This window comes from Cetorhinus maximus, chromosome 9 (genome assembly GCF_964194155.1).
Source record: "Cetorhinus maximus chromosome 9, sCetMax3.hap1.1, whole genome shotgun sequence".
Classification (NCBI taxonomy): Eukaryota; Metazoa; Chordata; class Chondrichthyes; order Lamniformes; family Cetorhinidae; genus Cetorhinus; species Cetorhinus maximus.
In genome coordinates, this window is record NC_135887.1 from 29,898,235 (window position 1) to 29,919,897 (window position 21,663).

A 21,663-nucleotide genomic window follows, 5' to 3' on the forward strand; every position below is an offset into this window, starting at 1 on the left:
TGGGTCAGAGGCTGGGAATTTTATGACAAGTAACTCACCTCATGCCTGCCAACCAACTACAATACACAAGTCAGGAGTGTGATGGAATACTCTCCGCTTTCCTGCAGAGTGCAGCTCAAGCTCGACACAATCCAGGACAAAGTGCATGGACTGCTTCTTCAAACTAATTACAATGCATTTGGAAGAGTGAGCAATCTTACAGCTTTGTCATGTTATATTCCAAGTTATTTGCTTTTAAAGGCTCAAGGTACTTGGTAACTTATGAATTGCTGCTCATGAAATGATTTTGCATTTTCACTGTCTTGCTGGCAGGAATCCTGAGACTTGGTGAAAGGTCATTTCACACATTCAAAAGAGTCATACGGGCTTAAAACGTTAACTCTGTTTTTCTCTCTACAGATGCTGTTAGACCTGCTGAGTTTTTCCAGTATTTTCTGTTTTTTTCCCCAGATTTCCAGTATCTGCAGTATTTTGCTTTTATCACAGTCCACATGTAGACTAGTCTTTCTCAACAGGCCAGAAAAAGAAAGAGGCAGGAGGTTTAGGGAGGATGAGAGGAAAAACCTTTTTACCCAGAGGGTGGTGACGGTCTGGAATGTGCTGCTTGGGAGGGTGGTAGAGGCAGGTTGCCTCACATCCTTTAAAAAGTACCTGGATAAGCACTTGGCACGTCATATCATTCAAGGCTATGGGCCAAGTGCTAGTAAATGGGATTAGGTAGGTAGGTCAGGTGTTTCTCACATGTCGGTGCAGACTCATGTGCCAAAGGGCCTCTTCTGCACTGAGAAATTCTGTGATTCTGTGAAACACCTACAAGTCTTATTTGAAAATTCAACGGATCAGACTGAGCAGCACAGGAAAATAGGTTTCTGTTGTTTCATTTGTATGGTTACAATCACTCTCTATTTTAAATGCAAGTCTACCAAATCTTTGTAAGTACTTGGTCTTGCAATTGATGGTTATATTTTTTCCAAAAATTCCAATATATGCAGAACAATTTTTAAATCAATAAAACTACCATTTCAGTAACTTCTATATTAATGTTTTGCATATTGCAATCAGAGCAATAGCAAAGATAACATTTTAAGGGGGCTCAAAACAGGAAAACAGAATTACCCCGCTTCTTACCATCTGCTGTAAATTCCTCCTCAGTCTCATCACTTGAAACGTCTGCTTCATTCTGCGGCCCACTTTCTGCTAGCAGATGAAACATGGAATTACTTTCAAATATTGCTTTGCAAGCCATAATATGGGACATATTTGAAATGTGAATGTAACTTAGCTGTGAAATATTGATCATTATGTTCAAACTGAACAGAAAGTTATCAATTTCGTATCAGTCACCATTTAAGTTGGTGCAGCTCTATACTACAGGCCAAGAATCCTTTATCTGAACCTCAAACTATCAATGCAACAACGAACCCACTGTAACACAGGTCGATTATCCTTTATCCAAAAACTTCACTTTTTTCAACCTCACCAACCTTTATTGTGGGAACTCTAGTTGTTTGTCTGCATTGTTTACCTTGCAAATTTTGTCGTGAACATGTCAAAGGAAATTATTCAGTGATACACCTTACTTTTCTAGCCATTTTATTTACTTTAGACTATAGTTAGCCTAGGCTTAAGCTATTGTAATAATATAAGTTCATATGCAGTATCTGAAAACCAAAATGATCTGAAATCTGAAATGCAATTGGCCCCTCGAGTTTCGGATAAAGGATACTCGACCTGTACAACTATAAAGAGCACTTTTCTTCTTTTCGTTCAGGTGACTGGGTTTCAAGCAAATGGAAATTTTGTGGAGGGGAAAGGTGGTAAATGTTTTATATAGCACTATTTATTACAACGAGAAACCTCTGTAGATTGGAGAAGTCAGAGCCAACCAATGACACAAAAAACCATACAAAATCACAGCTTCATATTAACCTCTACAGCTTTCAACACAAATTGTCCAATGTCAAATATTTTCACTGGCAACATGTTTAGTTGTGAAATACTAAAACACACCAAAAGTTCACAATGTTTCCTATTATAGATAATTAATTGATATTTCCTTTCTTGATTAGTTGTGTAAAATATGAGAATATAAAGCATACGAACACACAAAATAGAAGTGTTCCATTGGCCCCTCGAGCCTGCTCCGCCATTCAATAAGATCATGGCTGATCTGCTTGTGTTTCGAATTCCACATTCTTATCTACCTGTGATAACCTTTGATTCCCTTGCCTAACAAGAATCTATCTACCTCTGCCTTAAAAATCTTCAATGACTCTGCCTCCACCGCCTTCGGAGTCAGAGTCCCAAAGTTGCACAACCCTCAGAAAAAAATCTCTCCTCATCTCTGTCCTAAAAGGGCAACCCCTAATTTTAAACCAGTGCCCCCTAGTTCTGGATTCACCCACAAGAGGAAACATCCTTTCCACGTCCACTTCATACAAGGTCCTGAATGGTCTTGACACTTCAATCAAGTCACCCCACACTCTTCTAAACTCTAGTGGAAACAAGCCCAGCCTGTCCAGCCTATCTTCATAAGTCAACCCACTCATTCCAGGTATCAATCTAGTAAACCTCCTCTGAACCACCTCCAAAGCACTTACAGTTTTCCTTAAATAAGGAGATCAAACTGCATACAATATTCGAGATGTGGTCTCACCATTGCCCTGTATAACTGAAGGATAACATCCTTACTTTTATGTTCAATCCCTCTCATAAAAGAAGATAGATAGCATTCCATTAGCCTTCTTAATTACTTGCTGTACTTGCATACTTTTTGTGACTCATGCACTAGAACTAGATCTCTCTGCACCTCGGAATTCAGCAGCTGTTCGCCGTTCATGTAATACTCTGCTTTTTTATGCTTCATGCCAAGTGAACAGCTTCACATTTTCCTATCTGCCAGATTTTTGCCCAATCAACCTATTTATATCCATCTGCAACCTCCTTAAGTCCTCTTCACAACGTACTTTCCTACCTGTCTTTGTGTCATTGGTAAATTTAGTTGCCATGCCTTCACTCTCTTTATCTAAGTCACTGATATAAATTTTAAAAGTTGAGGCCCCAGCACAGACCCCCGTGGGGCTCTGCTCATCACAGCCTGCCAATCAAAAGGACCCATTTATGCATACTCTGTTTTCTGCCAGCCAGCTAATCTTCTATCCATTCTAATGCCTACGCCATGAGCTTTTATTATCCGCAATAACATTTGATGTGGCACCTTATCAAATGCCTTCTGGAAATCCAAGTACAGCACTTCTATAGGTTCCCTTTTATCCACAGCGCATGTTACTCCTTCAAAGAACTCCAATAAATTGGTTAAACATGATCCCCATTTCACAAACCATGCTGACTCTTCCGGATTACCATGAGTTTCTCTAAGTGCCCAGCTATAACCTCCTTAATGGTTGATTCTAATGCCTTCCCTACGACAGATGTCAAGCTAACTGGCCTATAGTTTCCTGTTTTCAGCTTCTCTCCCTTCGTGAATAGAGAGGGGTTATATTTGCTACATTCCAATCTGATGGAACCTTTACAGATTCTCGCAAATTTTGGAAAATTAACACCAATGTATCTACTACTTCATTAGCCACCTCTTTTAAGACACTAGGATGAAATCCATCAGGACCCAGAGACCTGTCAGCCTGCAGCTCCATCAGTTTTCTCAATGCCACTTTCCTAGTGATTGTAATTTCACCAGGTTCCCCTCTCCCTTCCACCTCCTGATTTACAGCTATTACTGGAATGTTCTTGTATCCTCTATAGTGAAGACAGAAGCAAGATATTTGTTCATTTCATCTGCCATTTTCCTTATTATGTACCATTAACTCCCCACTGTCAGACTCTAGAAGAACAAACACACTCACCTTACTTACTCTTTTCCTTTTTACGCACCTGTAAAACCTCTTGCTATAGTTTTTACATTTCTAGCTAGCTTCCTCTCATACTCACTCTCTTTCTCCTTATTAATCTTTTTGTCATTCTCTGCCATTCTTTATATTCTGACTTATCATCTGACCTGCCACTCACCTTTGCAGTTATATACTTTTTCCTTAAGTTTGACGCTTTCCTTAACATCTTCAGTTAAACATGGATGGTGGGTCCTCCCTTTAGAATTTTTCTTTATAGTAGGAATATACTGATCGAGTATTCTGAAATATCCCCTTAATTGTCTGCCACTGCTTCTCTATTGATCTATCCCCTAGCCTAGTATCCCAGTTCACTTCAGGTAGCTCAGCTTTCATGTCCACATAGTTGCCCTTAGTTATGTTTAAGATACTCATCTTAGACCCACTCTTCTCCCTTTCAAACTGTATGTAAAATTCAGTCATATTGTGGTCACTGCTACCTAGGGGTGTCTTTATTCTGAAGTTATTAAAAAGTCCTGTTACATTACACAATACCAAGTGTAATATAACTTACTCTCAGGTTGGTTCCAGAACATGGTGCTCTAAAAAAATTTCTCGAAAGCATTCTACAAACTCCTCATTCAGGCTACTGCTGCCAATCTCATTTTTCCAGTTTATATGTAATTAAAATCACCCATGATTATTGCTGTCCCTTTATCACAGGCACACAATATTTCTTCCTGTGTACTTTGTCCTACATTGTGGTTATTGTTAGGGGGCCTGTAAATCACACCCACTGGTGACTTCTTTCCCCTACTATTGCTCATCTCCACCCAAACCGATTCTACATTCTGATCTCCTGGACAGCATCCGCCATGTGTCTGACTATTTCACATTCTATGTCCTCCTGACTGTTCCTGTATTCCTCAAGGTTTACTTCTTTCATCTATATCTGTATTATCTATATTATATATATATATTATATATATATATATATATATATATATATACACACTGTATTATCTTCAATCTTTAAAGTATCAAAGAAAGAAGGACTTGCATTTATATAACACCCTTCACGACTACCAGGCATCCCAAAGTGCTTTGCACTGATGAAGCACCTTTGAAGTACAAAGTCACTATGTTAATGTAGGAAACGGAGAGCAGAGGAGTAATCCCTAGTCTCCAATGTTCCCATTAGGCTGCCCAAGTACACAACAGCCTGAAAAGGTAGCGTGCAGGTCATGTTCTGGGATAAATAACGCATGCACCACGCGCTTTTTAAAGAAAAAAAATCAACATATGAACAAGGAGCAGGAGTAGGCCATTCAGCCCCTTGAGCTGGCTCAGCCATTTAATAAGATCATGGCTGATCTGACAGTACCCTCAAATCTGCATCCCACCTACCCCCGATAACTTATTACCCCCTTGCTTACCAAGAATCTATCCACCTCTGCCTTAAAAATGTTTAAAGACTCTGTTTCCACCACCTTTCCAGGAAGAGTGTTCCAAAGACTCACGATTCTGAGGAAAAAATTCACCTCACCTGTTTTAAATGGGCGATCCCTTATTTTTAAACAGTGACCCCTTGCTCTAGATTCTCCCACAAGAGGAAACACTAGTGCTCTGTATAACAGAAACATAACTTCGCGACTTTTGTACTTAATTCCCCTCGCAATAAATGACAACATTCTATTAGCTTTCCTATTACTTACTGTACCTGCATACTAGTCTTTTGTGATTCATACACTTAAAACACCTAGCTCCCTCTGCATCTCAGAGCTCAGCAATCTCTCACCATTTAGATAATATATTTCTCTTTTATTCTTCCTGCTAAGTTGGACGATTTCACATTTTCCCACATTATACTCCATCTGCCAGATCTTTGCCCACTCACTTAACCTATGTCCCTTTGTCGCCTCCTTAAGTCCTCTTCACAACTTACTTTCCTACCTATCCGTGTCATTAGCAAATTTGGTAACCATCCCTTCATCCAAGTCATTCATATAAATTGTAAACAGTTGAGGTCCCTGTGGCACACCACTTGTTACATCCTGTCAACCAGAAAAAGATTCATTTACGCCTACTTGCTGCTTCCTGTTAGCCAGGCAAGTTTTTGTCTTCCGCAATAACCTTTGAACAGGTAGTTCATCAAATGCCTTCTGGAAATCCAAGTACAGGGCATCCACCGGTTCCCCTTTATCCACAGCACATGTTACTTTCTCAAAGAACTCCAATAAGTTGGTTAAACATGATTTCACCTCCCACAAAGCCATGTTAACTCTGTCTGATAACTTTGAACTTATCCAAGTGCTCTGCTATAGCTTCTTTAATAATAGCTGCTAACATTTTCCCTATGGCAGATGTTAAGCTAATTGGCCTGTAATTCCTGCTTTCTGTCTCCCTCCCTTTCTGAATATGAAGTTATATTTACTATCTTCCAATCTAATGGGACCTTCCCCGAATCTAAGGAGTTTTGGAAAATTAAAACCAATGCATCAACTGTCTCACAAGCCACTTCTTTCAAGGCCCTAGCATGAAGCCCATCAGGATCCGGGCACTCATCAGCCCACAGCTTCAACAATTTACTCGGTACCGCTTCCCTGGTGATTGTAATTTTCCTGAGCTCCTCCGTCCCTTCTATTTCCTGATTTATAGCTACTTGTTTCCTCTATAGTGAAGAGTGACACAAAATACCTGTTCAATTCATCTGCCATTTCCTGGTTTTCCATTATCAATTCTCCAGGTTCACTTTCTATCGGACCAATGCTCACTTTGTTAATTCGTTTCTTTAAATATTTACAGAAACTCTTATTGTTTTTATATTTCTGACTAGCTTTTTCTCGTACTCTAATTTTCCTTCTTTATTAATCTTTTAGTCACTTTTTACTGTTCTTTACATTCTGTCCAATCTTCTGGCCTTCCACCTATCCTTTCATAATTATATACCTTTTCCTTAAGTTTGATACTATCTTGAACCATTCTAGTTAACCACAGATGGCGTGTCTGTCTCTTGGACATTTTCTTACTCATTGGGAGTAGCCTCAATTTTGTTAACCAGCCTTTTATGTGGTATTTGTCAAATGTTTTTTGAAAATCCATATAGATAACATCCACTGCATTCCGCCCAACCTTCTCTCTTACTTCAGCAAAAAATTCAATTAAATTAGTCAAACACAATCCGAGTTTTACAAATCTCTCCAAGTGGCTGTTAATTATTTTCCCTGATCATGGTCTCGAAAACCTTACTCATCACTGATGTTAAACTGACTGGCCTGTAGTTACTAGAAGTAGCCTTACATCCCTTCTTGAACAAGGGTGTCACGTTTGTCACTTTCCAATTCTCTGGCACCTCCCCTGTATCCAAGGGAGATTAGAAGGTTAAGGCAAGCCCTTCCATTATCTCCCACCACACTTATGCCAGCAACCTGGAATACAAGCCATCTTGGCCAGGCAACTTCACCTTTCTTAGCATAGACAACCTTTCCAGTTAATCTTGTCTATCAATTTTCACCCCATCCATTATCTCTACCATCCCCCACTTCTACTGATATTTATCATTCTGTTCACAGTAAACAAAGCACTCATGAAGTATCTCATTAAAACCTTGCCCTGCTCCTCTATGCATACATCATCTTCTTTGTCTCTATTGGCCCTATATTCCATCTCTTGCTTCAGCCAAGATTTTACTGAATGGTGGAACAGGTTTGATGAGCTGCATGATCTCCTGCTTCAATTTCTTATGTTTTTATTCGCCTGCATAACACTCCCCTAGAACCCCCAAATCAAGGAACACTTGCAGCTATTTGGCATCACCCTTTAATCTTTCTACAGCATCTAACTTAGCCACAAAGTAAGTTATGTTTTATTTTGCAGGCATTGCTGAAACAACGCAGGATTTAGTCAACGGCACAGAAATAGTCCTACAGCAGGCTTGTCCAGTGTGCGGGAAGCCCCTTTGTGGCCCCCAGAGCCAGTTTTCAAAATTCTGGTCAAGCAGATGAGCTTCAATTCACGATTCTGCATGGAGCTGCTCCTCCCATAATACGCCCTTACCCTCCACGTTTGCTGCTGATAGGCTCATTGAGCTTATCAACAGCAACTGAGGGAGAGAAACAGTCTCTGATCAGCAGAGCAGTGAACACAGGCGTTGGGAAGTGTGCCGAAGGCTGCCAAGCCAAGGGAAGCAAAGTTGCACAGAACCCAGCAGGGGGTTGGGGGGGAGAATGAAGTTGCCGTGGTGAATGTGAGGAAGCGCACGAGACCCTCTCATTTTTATTAATTACTCTTTTTTAGTTTAATTTATTGCTGTGACGTTGCTGTACTTTTGCTCAGCAATTGTTTCTTCCCTTCAGAGATCAACTTGTTTTTCGGAATGAAGTTTATTATGCCAAACATTTTTCCAAATTTGCTCATCAGCCCCGAGTGAGAAAAAAGTGCAAATGTGCCCATCCCACCCCCCCCTCCAACCGCACCGACTGAATGGGTTGGACAAGCCTGACCTACAGGGACGACAGCACCACCTGGTGGGAGTAAGCAGTAGATACATGGGAGGTGAGCTGCATATATTAAAAAAATCAGGAGCACGGCAACATCTAGTGAGATCAAGCAGGAACAATGAGATTAGAAAGAGAAAAAAAGCAGAGGAGAGTGGAGGATTGCGACTTAAAATGGGATCTGATAATTTGTACAAATTCTGGTCAGCCACTCAAAAGATGTTCAGCTGTAACTTTGCGTGCAGCTTATGAATATTAACCACATGGCCAAAAAGAAGTGGGAGTGACAGTTGCAAAGAATAAACTGAAAATAGACACACAGTAGTCTCCATATTATCAAAGTTGAAGGGGTTAAGCTAAGCAAAATATTTACTGGAGTTAAGCAGCACCAAGGAGTCCACAGGAATGTTGCAGACTAGGGATCATGACATGGATATATGGCTATCCAGGGAAACTGGCCACCCTATGAAGGGAATCAATCTCAAATCTCATTCATTTTTAAAACCCAATTGTGTCAGATGATAAGCACTGCACACCGTTTCCTCTGCACCTGCTTCATGAAAATGACTTAACCCCAGAAACTCTTGTAGTCAAAGACTCCTCTAACATAAGTGGCAGCTGTAGCTCAGTTAGTAGCACTCTTGCCTCAAGAGTCAGAAGATTCTGGGTTAAAAGATTTAAGCACAAAATCTAGACTGACCTTCTAGCGCAGTATTTGAGAGGGTATGACACAGTCAGAGGTGCCACTTTTGATCAGGTGTTAAACCGAAGTCCCATCTGCTCTGTCAGGCTGACATATAGATCCCATCACTATTTTGATGAGTTTCCTGGCCAATATTTATCAAAAGATTATCTGGTCATTATCACGATGCTGCCTGTGGGAGCTTGCCGTGCTGTCAGGCTATCCTTCATAAGCAAAGCTCTGTAAAGTGCTTTGAGACATTGAGGTCATGAAAGGCACACTAGAAATGCACATATTTCTTTCTTCCATTAGTATGATCAGATTCCCATTCTGCCACAGTTAACTTTGACAAAAGTGAGATTATGAATATTCAACCCAAAGTTATTGCTTTAAAACAGAACAGAATAGATCAACCGTTCTACACATTGTACAAAATGTTTACTGCAAGGAAAAAAGTTTCTCTTTCCTTCAAGGAAGGTCATACATCACCAGTGGCATTCTGCAACATAAAGCAGCATTTTTGCACACAGGCATCATTATTTAATGTGACAATTAAATCTGGATTTTGTTTACTTAAACATGGCATTGGCAATCAGCTTGCCCATAAAGGTCATTTTCATTCTCTTCCACTATTTTCAGCCATTTTACATTCCCAGCAGATATAATTTCTGCACCTGCCAGCCAGACACAAGCCACACTTATACACATGCCAGTTAGTGTGTGTTAGAATTCAAGTTCTTCAAATAGACGCTTCAAGGATGAAACTGCAGTGAAAGTCAATTTTTGATGCATTTCTCAGTCAATCCTTTCCAAACTGCAACTAATTTCCATGGCCTAGAAGAATTGACCATTGTTGTACTTTTTCGCTCCCAAGCATAAAATCACTTCGCTCAGCAGGGGCATCAATAGGAAAGGTCCTTGATCTTTCTGGCTCACATCTTGGTCCCGAGGCGGAATATGGCCCATCATACCCTGGATAGTTGTTATTCCAAGATCGCAGATATCTCCCAAGTGAATGCACCATTAGGATTATTTTGGTTCTCTTGCAACAGTCCAATTTCAAATTTATGACCTATTCTATACAAAATTAACAATGTCTCTCACACTTCTTTATTTTGTGGAACAAGTGGAACCCATATGTCCCTGAATTATTAATATAAATTAGAGGTCTTTGCTTGCCATCCGTGAACAAAGGGTGACAAGGTGAAGTGCTGTTAGCCATTTTCTCCATCTAAACATCTCTTCCCTTTTGAAGAACATGCAAGATAGAAGAAGTAGGCCAAATGCCCCTCAAGTTTGGTCAGCCATTTATTAAGATTATGACTGAGCCTTGGCCTAACCTCCATTTTCCTGCCTGATCGCCAGATCCCTTGATTCGAAAAAAATCTATTGATCTCAGCCTTGAATATACTCATCAACCATGTATTCAGAGTACTCTGGGGTGTGGAATTCCAAAGATTCACAACCCTAACAGTGAAGAAATTTTCCTCCTAAAGCAGCAATCCCCCTAGCTCGAGACTATGCCCCTTGGAGCAAAGTGCCTGTTTGGTGAGAGGCAGTCAGAAAGCTCAAATGCATATTAAAGTTGTCTTCTAGAGCCCAGTGTTGCACTAATCCTCCGTTGTGTACCGATTGAATGCATTAAAATTTTGTGATGCCAGCCTAATTTGCTTTTAAAGTTGCAGTCACCAATCTAAGCTGTTGGATGGCTTTTTGTGACGCTTATGAGAAGAGCACTTTGCAATGCACAACTGAATATCAATGGCAACTAGTTTTCCCATTTGTTTTGTTTTGGTACACTATATTAGTTGGGGCTTTACAACTATTCAAGTCAGCCTTGGCTCAATTGGTAGCACATTTGCCTCCTAGTCAGAAGGTTGTGGGTTCAAGGCCAACTCGAGGGATGAGAACAACAATCACATTCAGCCTTGGGACCAAGATGTGGCCTGCCATACTCTGGACCAGTTGGACTCGGTTACTCGAAGGCTGACAATCCAGTGCAGCACTGAGGGAGTAAAAAGATTTCATGGCAATATTTTGAAGGAGGGCAAGGGTGTTATCCCTAGTGCCCTGGCCAATATTTGTCCCAATCAAAATTTCTGGAGCAGGTTATCTTGCCATTATCACATTGCTGTTTGTGGGCATTTGCTGTTCACAAATTCACAAAGCATTTCCAACACTACAGCAGTGACCTGAATCTGCCGCGAAGCAGCAATCACCAGCGGATTACTGCGCTGACTGCACTCCAAAACAGCTCCATATCTCTGGCCAGGTCTTCCAAGTCAAGCTTCTCCAGTAATACAAAGTGTGCAGTTCCTCAGGGAACTCCATCACATCAGAGTAACTTTAAGGGCCAGTGGGGGGGGAACAACTGGAACTGCACATGCCCCCTTTCTATACCGCCAGCTACTGTAAAGCAAGTTTAAATATCCAGGGTGAATGTGGGTAAATATTAGTGAATGGCTGAGCGTTGGCGAGGTGAACATCAGCAAGTGGGTACGTTGGGTAGGGCAGCGGTCAAGTTGTGGGCATGGCGGGGAGTAGTCAGGTCTGGTCAGGGAGTAGTCAGGTCAAGTGAAGTGGGGTAGCACAGTCATGAGCAGGAGTCAGGTCAGTTGGGATAATCAGTGGGTGGGGGGGTTGCGTCACTGAGTGTTTGGGTTAGGGAGGGTTCAGTTCTGCAGTTACCCAGGGGTTAGACTAGGATTTTTCTGTCTAACGTTTCCTGGGTGATTATTCAAGTACGTACCACATAATAGTCCCAAGGCTCCAGTTCTAACTCAACAATCAGAAACTTTCAGGAAGGGTCCCGGGCAGCAGGGAAATTACCCATCAGAAGTTCAAACTTCCCAGGTAATTCCCACCGACTTCAGCGTGCCGGGTCTTCCACAGGGCCCTGATGCGTACCTCAAGTCGTACATCTGGTCTCTAACAATCCGGAGACCAGAAGATCTCGGCCAGTGACTACACTTCAAAAAGTACTTCATCGGCTGTAAAGCACTTTGGATGTCTGGTGGTTGTGAAAGGTCTCTTTACGAGACTTACAGTGATGAAGTAAATCACATCAGAGTGAATCATATCAAATCATATATACACTAAAGCTCAGTTGGTCTGGGCACGTCATAAAAAGACTTTAGCTAATAATAAGATTAGACATGACAAATCGCAAGCCTGCTACAGTCAGTTAATTTATTTATTTATTCCTGTGTACTCTGTCCAAAGGCAGGTCCCTTGGCTTACTCTTCACTGATGCTTCGTCCCGAGTCGTTTCCTTGTCTGCTTTTTTCCAGTTGTGGTTGGTCATTGTCTTCCACTCAGGGACAAGGCAAGGAGGCAGGTATAACCTCAGCCAGAACAGAAATCAGACCCACACAGTTGGCATTATTCTGTACCACACGCTGACCATCTAGCCAATTGCGCCAAGCGCCTCCCCTACAGTTAGTTGCTCTTAATTGTCTTGTAGTCATATCCAAAAACAATTAATGGACTTGCAATACAGTGCAAATATGCCTTTAACCTGATGAGTGAAGTGCAACTACTAAACATAATGATCAAAGTTTTACATAAATCAGAAATTAAAGCTGAGGAAACATTCACTTAGCCTGCTGCATCTGCACCAGACCGCTCTTCAACTGGAGTCACAATGCAATTTGATGTCCAGTCTAGCTTGTATTTATATAATGCATTTAACATGTTAAATAAAGAAATTAAAGAAATAAAAATTCTAAGGTACTTAGTAGAGCTGCAAAGGAAAAAAGATGAATGCCAAATCATCAGAGCAGGCACTACAAGGGGTGACCAAATGTTTGGTTGAAAAAATGGGATTCAAGGAATCACAAGGAAGGGGTTTAGATTAGGAATTCCAGAGCATGGGATCAAGGCAGCAGAAGGTATGTCTGTCCATGACAGGCATAGAAACATAGAAAATAGGAGAGTAGGTCATTCGGCCCTTCAAGCTTGCTCTGCCATTCAATATGATCATGGCCGATCCTCTAGCTCAACGCCATACTCCCACACTCTCCCCATACCTCTTGACACCTCCACAGCCTTCTGTGGTAGAGAATACCACAGGTTCGCCAGCCTCTGAGTAAAGAAGTTTCTCCTTATCTCAGTCCTAAATGGTCGGATCTGAGACTGTGACTCCTTATTCTAAACCCCCAGCCAGAGTAAACATTCCTTCATTCATTCCTTTCATTCATTCATTCCTGCATCCAGTCTGTCCAGCCCTGTCAGAATTTTATATGTTTCATTAAGATCCCCTCTCATTCTTCTAAACTCAAGTGGATACAGGCCTAGTTGGTCTAATCTCTCCTCATATGACAAAAGGCGAGAAGGGGCACCGGGCAAAAGGGTGCAAGGAGAGCAGCAGAGGCGCAGGGTAAAAGAGCGCGAGGAAAGCGAACCTGCATGAGGGGGGGCAGCGTGAGATAAAACCCGGCAGCAGAGAGCCCCTTCAACCTGTCAAGAGCCAAAACGTGATGTCACAGGAAAACAGATAGGTGATTGGTGGGTATATCTGTTTCGTGTCTCTTTTGATTGGCCAAGTGATCTAAATCAGGAGACACTTTTACAGCTGAAGAGTACAGTTAAGAAATTCACGTTAAAATTATTTAACACCCAAATTAATTAAATAGAAGAGATGGCTGGGCAGGCAACGTGTTGCACCTTTACTATCTGGGAGCTGATGGGCACCATTGCGATCCACGGTGATCACATTTGCAGCAAGTGTTGGCTGCAAGAGGAACTTCGGCTCAGAGTCAATGAGCTGGAGTCCGAACTGCGGACACTGCGACACATCAGGCAGGGGGAGTTACCTGGACACTGTGTTTCATGAGACAGTCACACCCCTTAGATTAAAGCAATCAAATTTGGACCATGGTCAGGGACAGGAGGGTTGATTGCGAGTGAGACAGGTATGGGGATCCAGAACTTAGCTTTGGAGGGGCCTCAGCCAGTGCCCTTGTCCAATAGGTACAAGGTTCTTGTTCCTGGTGTGGAGGAGGGCACAGACTGCAGGGAGGAGGAGTGAACTGACCACAGCACCATAGTACAGAGCGCCATTCAAGTTGGGGGAGAAAAGAGAAATGTAGCAGTAATAGGGGATAGCATAGTTAGGGGAATAGATACTGTTCTCTGCAGCAAAGACAAGAGCCCCAAAGGCAGTGTTGCCTACCTGGTGCCAAAGTTAAGGACATCTCTTCTGGACTGGAGAGGAACTTGGAATGGGAGGTGAAGGATCCAGTTGTCGTGGTCCACGTAGGTACCAAAGACATAGGTAGGACTGGAAAAGAGGCTCTGCTGAGGACCTACAAGCAGCTCAGGGTCAAATTAAAAAGCAGAACCACAAATCTCTGGGTTACTACCTGAGCCACATGCAAATTGGCATAAAGTAAATATGATTAGAGGGGTAAATGTGTGGCTCAAAGATTCATGGGGCACTGGCACCAGTACTGGGGAAAGGGAGAGCTGTTCTGTTGGGAGGGGCTTCATTTGAACCATGCTGGGACCAGTGTCCTGGCGAATTGTATAACTAGGGCTGTACATAGGACTTTAAACTATTTAGTGGGGGGAAGGGTCAATTGAAGGGAAGTTTAAAAAAATCAAAAAGAAACAAGAGAGCAGAGGTGCAGCGTTTTGAAGAGGCGAACAATAATCAAAAGTGTGACAGGAATGGGGAAGAAAATATAAGCAGAAGAGTGCAGCAGAAATTAGAACCAGAATGAGTAATAATGGTAAAAAGTCAAACGCTTAAGGCTCTTTATCTGAATGCACGCAGCATTTGTAACAAGATAGACGAGTTGATGGCACAAATAAAAATAAATGAATATGACTTGACAGCTGTTACAGAGGCGTGGTTGCAAGGTGACCAAGACTGGGAACTCAATATTCAATGGTATTTGACCAGAAAAATAGGCAAAAAGGAAAAGGAGGTTGGTACCTTTGTTAATAAAGGAAGGTATCAATGCGATGGTGAGTAGTGACATAAGTGCAATAGATCATGATGTGGAATCAGTTTGGGTGGAAATAAGAAATGGCAAGGAAAAGAAGTCACAGGTGGGAGTCGTCTATAGGCCTCTGAAGAGTTGCCTCACTGTAGGACAAAATATAAATCAGGAAACAATGGAGGCGCGTAAGGAGGGCGCTAAAATTGTCATGGTTGATTTTAATCTGCATATTGACTAGGCAAATCAGATTGGCAGGGGCAATATGGAAGACGAATTTGTAGAGTGTATCAGGGATTGTTTCTTGGAGCAATACGTTGCAGAACCTACCTGGGAACAGGCTATTTTAGATCTAGCAATGTGTAATGAGATAGGGTTAATAAGAGATCTCATAGTTAAGGATCCTTCAGAGGGCAGCGATCACAACATGGTAAAATTTCAAATTCAGTTTGAGGGCGAGCAACTTGGGTCTCAAACCAGTGTCCTCAACTTAAATAAGGGCAATTACAGAGGTATGAAGAAAGTTGTCTAAAGTGGGCTGGGAAAATAGACTAAGGAGAAGGTCAGTGGATGAGTAGTGGCAGACATTTAAGCAGATATTTCACAAAGCTCAGCAAAAATTTATCCCAGTCAAAAAGGACTTGAAGAGAAGGATGAACCACCTGTGGTTAACCAAGGCAGTCAAGTAGAGTATCCAATCAAAAACTAAGGCATACAAAATGGCAAACACTAGTGGTAGGCCAGGGGATTGGGAATTTATTTTTTTGTTAGGAACCAGCAGCAGATGACTAAAAAGCTAATAAAGAGGGAAAAAATTGATTATGAAAGCAAATTGCCAAAAATACAAAAACAAACGGGTATATAAAAAGAAAGAGTGGCTGAAGTGAGCATGAGACCCTTGGGGGGTGCAACTGGAGAATTAATAATGGGGAACAGGGAAATGGCAGATAACTTAAACCAATATTTTGCATCAGTCTTCATAGTGGAAGACACTATAAACTTCGCAAAGATATCAGATAAGCAAGGAGCTAATGGGAGGAAAGATCTTGTAACAATCTCTATCACGACGGACAAAGTACTTGACAAACTAATGGGACTAAAGGCAGACAAGTCACCAGGGCCTGATGGCCTGCATCCAAGGGTTTTAAAGAGTGGCTGCAGAAATAGTGGAGGCATTGGTAGAAATATTTCAGAACTCACTGGATTCCGGGAGGGTCCCAGCGAATTGGAATACCACTAATGTGATGCCCCTGTTCAAAAAGGGAGGGAGACAAAAAGCAGGAAACTTTAGGCCAGTCAGCCTAACATCAGTCGTTGGGAAAATCCTAGAGTCCATTATTAAGGAAGAAATAGCAGGACATTTAGAAAAGCTTAACACAATCAAACAGAGTCAACATGGTTTTGTGAAAGGGAAATTATGTTTGACAAGTTTGCTAGAGTTCTTTGAGGATATAACAAGCAGAGTTTATAAAGGGGAACAGGTAGATGTAGTGTATTTGGATTTCCAGAAAGCATTCGATAAGGTGCCACATAAAAAGGTTACTGCACAAGATAGGAGCTCACGGTATTAGGGGTAATGTATTAGCATGGATTGAGGATTGGTTAACACAGAAGACAGAGTCAGGGTTAATGGGTCTTTTTCAGTTGGAAAGACGTAACTAGTGGACTGCCACAAGGGTCAGTCCTAGGGCCTCAATTATTTACTATCTATATTAATGACTTGGAGGAGGGGCAGAGTGTTATGTATCCAAATTTGCCAACGATACAAAAATAGGTGGGAGGCATGTTGTGATGAGGACATAAGGAATCTGCAAGGGGATAGATTGAGTGAGTGGGCAAAAACTTGGCAGAAAGAGTTTAATGTAGGAAAGTGAGAGGTCATGCACTTTGGTAGGAAGAGTCAAAAGACAGACTATTAAATGGAGAGACACTCTTTAAAAAAAAGTGCAACAATGAGGGATCTGGGTGTTCTTGTGCATGAAGCATGAAAAGTTAGCATGCAGGTGCAGTAAGTAATTAAGGCGGCAAATGGAATTTTGGTCTGTATTGCTAGAGGGTTGGAGTTTAAAAATAGGGAAGTCTTGTTTCAACTGTATAGGGTGTTAGTGAGGCAGCATCTGAAGTGCTGTGTACAGTTTTGGTCCCCGTATTTAAGAAAGGATATACTGGCATTGGAAGCAGTTCAAGAAAGATTCACTAGGCTAATTCCTGGGATGAAGGGGTTGACTTATCAAGAACAGCTAAACAGGCTAAGTCTTTATTCATTAGAGTTTAGAAGAATGACGGGTGATCTTATTGAAACGTACAAGATTCTGAGGGGGCTTGACAAGGTAGATGTTGAGAAGATGTTTCCACTAGGTGGGGGTATCTCAAACTAGGGGACATAGTTACAGAAAAAGGGGACACTCATTTAAAACTGAGATGCAAAGGGATTTCTTCTCTCAGAAGGTAGTGAATGTCTGGAACTCCCTACCCTAGAGAGTTGTGCAGGCTAGATCACTGAAAATATTTAAAGAGGAGGTAGATAGGTTTTTGAAATATGCAGGAGTTGAGGGCTATGAGGAGCTGGCACGAAAGAGGGGTGGAGGCCTGGGGCAGATCAGCCATGATCTTATTGAATAACGGGACAGGCTTGAGGGGCCAAATGGCCTCCTCCTGCTCCTATTTCTTATGTTCTTATTAATGTCCCAGGAAACAGGTTGGTGAACCTTCAACGCACTCCCTCTATAGCAAGTATGTCCTTTCTTAGGTAAGGAGACCAAAACTGCACACAATACTCCAGGTGTGGTCTCACCAAGGCCCTGTATAGCTGCATTAAGACATCCTTGCTCCTGTACTCAAGTCCTCTTGCAATGAAGGCCAACATATCATTTGCCTTCTTAACTGCTTGCTGTACCTGTACGCTTGCTTTCAGTGATTGGTGTAAAAGTACAAAGGGACCTGGGCAGTCCATCAACATTTCCCAACCTATCGCCATTTAAAAATGCTCTGCCATTCTGTTTTTCCTACCAAAGTGAATAACTTCACATTTATCCATGTTATACTGCATCTGCCATGTTTTGCCCACTCACTCAACCTGTCTAAATCACCTTGAAGCTGCTCAACACCCTCCTCATCGTTCACATGCCCACCAAGTTTTGTGTCGTCAGCAAACTTGGAAATATTACATTTGGTTCCCTCATCCAAATCATTGATATATATTGTGAATAGTTGGGGCCCAAGCAATGAACTCTGAGGCACCCACTAGTCATCTGCCACCCCAAAAAAAAAGACCCGTTTATCCATACTCTTTCCTGTCTGCTAATCAATTCTCATTCCATGCCAATATATTACTCCCAATCCCACCTGCTTTAATTTTACACACTAACTCATGTGGGACTTTATCAAAAGCTTTCTGAAAATCCAAATGCACCACTTCCACTGGTTCTCCCTTATTCTATTCTATTAGTTATGTTCTCAAAAAACTCCAGTAGGTTTGTCAAACCATGATTTCTCTTTCATAAATCCATGTTGACTTTGTCTAATCCGTTGATATTTATAGTTTGATATTTTCTAAGTGCCCTGAGATGCATGAGATGGGGCAGAGGAGCATACAAGGCTAGAGTCAGAGGAATTGATAATTTGACGGGCGTAGTTGTGCAGCTACAGAGGTTGCAGAGATAACAATGGGCAAGACCATGTTGATGTTTAAACAAGATTGAGAATTTTAAATCCGAGAAATTGGGGACCAACATAGATCAAAACAATGTGAAATGCCCAATTAAATGCCAGCCTTAGCAATAAAAAATTCTGTTGACGAAAGGGAAGTTTCTCTCATCCAGGATTAGGCTACAGGATAGAGATCGCTATAGTAAGTGCTACTTAAAAGACTAAATAAAATAATGCAGAAATGCCAATTTAAACACCCCCTACACCCCATCGGCTAACATGCTAATTGATAGAAAGTAACAGTACAAAATATTTGTTTGGGAAGAAACACACTGCACCAATTTTGCGCAGGAGCACAAAGATTAAGTGTACAATCAAATCAGCTCTTATTGGTGGATTATCCATTTTTTTATTTTAAAAATCACTGATAGCAAGTAGTCTTCTAAGGCAGGTTAATATAATGCTCTGAAAAACAATTACCTTGGTAAGACTTTGATTGGGAAACTCCCTCGGTATCACTGGCTTCTGAAGTAGTCGCACTAGGCCCTGTCATAAAAAGGTGCTTTTTATAAAACTTTTGTTACTAACCTTTACAGCATGTATTTTTAAAAATGTAATGTCAATATCATACAAACATGAAAAAGACACACAGAAAAGGACTACTTAGCCCATTAAGCTTGTCCCATACAGTTATGATAAGCTTGACTATTATGAAACCATTGCCCTCAACTCTCACAATCCCCTGGGACAGACAAAATCAGATACATTCATGCTAGGATAATTCAGGAAGATAAAGAATATCTGTGGAATCCCTCCCTGACACTCAAAGGCCAAAATAAGTTCCAGAAAAACTACAGTGACCATGTGACACAATGCCCATTTTGTAACATTTTGTTTGCTGTGATATCAGCCACAGGGGGAACTCTTCCATAAATATTTTGAAAGCCTGCAGTGAATCCACACTCAGTTGGTGAGCAAGCTAAGTATTCCAAAACTCTAGAACTCTCAATGAGAAGAAAATTTCTCCCACCATCTAACCTATTTCTAAGTTTGGGTAACTTAAACACATGCCCTGGTTCACCCCGAGCTATCTTAAGTTGAATAGACTATCCAAATGGATACATTCTAGATTTTTCATTGTTTCAGAGCACAATAAAGTCTCCTCAAAGTCCATGCTTTTCCAGAGTACTCAGTTGCCATTACAGTCTAAGTTACCATTTTGGGCTTAGAAAACAAAGAAATTTAAAGCTAGATGAGGGAATGAGGAACTTCCGTTACGAAAGTAGAAAGAAGTTGGGACTGTTTTCCTTGGAGAAGAGAAGACCAAGAGGAGATTTGTTGGAGGTATTCAAAATCATGAGAAGTCTGGACAGAGTAAATAGGGAGAAACTGTTCCCACTTGTGAGAGGATCAAGAATGAGAGGGCACAGAATTTAAAGTAATTGGCAAACGAAGCAAAAGTAACAGGAGAAAGACTTTTTCACGAAGCAGGTAGTTAAGGTCTGGAATGCACTCCTGAGAGTGTGATGGAGGCAGGTTCAATTGAGGCATTCAAATGGGAATTCAGTTGTTACCTGAAAGGGAAGAATGTGAAGGGTTACGGGGAGAAGCGGGGAATGCCATTAGGTGAGTTGTTCCTTCTGAGAGCTGGCGCAGACATGATGGGCAGAATGGCCTCCTTCTGCGCTATAACAATTCTGTGATGTGATTTTTCAGGGTTTTTATAACTTATCTATTTAATTTTTTGGAATACTATGTTCTGCATTATTTTCTATGAGCCAGGCAGGCTTCATATGGGAAAGACGTTAACAGGCTTCTGCCCATGCAATTTGTAACCAATTAATTATTAATTATTATTCATTATGGGGAAAAGCTTAGAAAGCCCAACTGAAATTCTATGAGACTACTAGCAACATTTCTCTCGATGATGCAACAACTAATGCATCAATGGAGGTAATCCATGCAAGGATCCAAAACGGCACTACAAAGTAAACATTTTTTTCAACAAATAATTGGGCAGCAGTATATTTTACCAGTGAGGATCCTTCATCACAAAAATCACAGAACGGTTACAGGACCGAAGGAAGCTATTCAGCCCATCATGTCTGTGCTGGTTCTCTGAAGGAGCAATTCACCTAGTGCCACTCCCCCAACTTCTCCCCATAGTCCTGCATATTATTCCTTTTATGAAAATAATCCAAATCGTTCTTGAATACCTCAATTGAACCTGCCTCCACCAAACTCTCAGGCAATGCATTCCAGACCCCAGCCACTCGCTGTGTGTAAGTTTTCATCATGTCACCACTGCTTCTTTTCCCAATTGCCTAAATCTGCGTCCTCTTGTTCTCAATCCCCCCCCACAAGCCAATGGGAACAGCTTTTCCCTATCTACTCTGTCAAGACCCCTCATGATTTTGAATACCTGCCAAATCTCCTCTCAACCTGCTCATCCAAGGAATACATTCCCAACTTCTCCAACCTATCTACATAACTGAAGTTCTTCATCCCTGAAACCATTCTCATTAATATTTTCTGCAACCTCTCTAATGCCTTCACATGCTTCCTAAATTGTGGTGCCCAGAATTGGACTTAATACTCTAGTTGAGGCCAATCTAGTGTTCTATACAAGTTTAACATAAGTTCCTTGCTTTGGTACCCTATGGCTCTATTATATTAATAAAGCCTAGGATACTGTATGCTTTATTAACCACTCTCTCAACCTGTCCTGCTACCTTCAGTATCTTATGCATATATACAACCAGTTCCCTCTGCTCCTGCACCCTCTATGGAATTGTATCCTTTATTTTATATCGTTCCACTACATTCTTCCTAACAAAATGAATCACTTCACATTTCTCTGCATTAAATTTCATCTGCCACTGCTCACTCATTCCACCAACCTCTCTATATCCCTTTGAAGTTCTGCAGTATCCTCATCCACAAATTTTGAGATTGTGTCCTGTACACCCAAGTCTAGGTCATTAATGTGTATCAGGAAGAGCAGAGGTCCTAACACTGACCCCTAAGGTACTCCACTATAAACCCTCCTC

At 41.4% G+C, this 21,663-nt stretch overlaps 1 protein-coding gene across 13 annotated transcripts in view; it reads right to left on the reverse strand.

Annotated features, from left to right (window-relative positions):
- Window positions 1–21,663, reverse strand: part of LOC144684536 (general transcription factor II-I-like) — a 188,307-nt gene that overhangs the window by 73,457 nt on the left and 93,187 nt on the right. For 9 of the 13 annotated variants that reach the window (XM_078548416.1, XM_078548412.1, XM_078548418.1 and 6 more), the window contains 2 exons: window positions 19,094–19,159; window positions 1,129–1,197 (listed from right to left, as the gene is read on the reverse strand). In XM_078548416.1, coding sequence (XP_078404542.1) covers window positions 1,129–1,197; window positions 19,094–19,159 — 135 coding nt within the window. The remainder of the gene's footprint in view (window positions 1–1,128; window positions 1,198–19,093; window positions 19,160–21,663) is intronic. The other 4 variants (XM_078548414.1, XM_078548423.1, XM_078548424.1 and 1 more) reach the window with 1 other exon arrangement.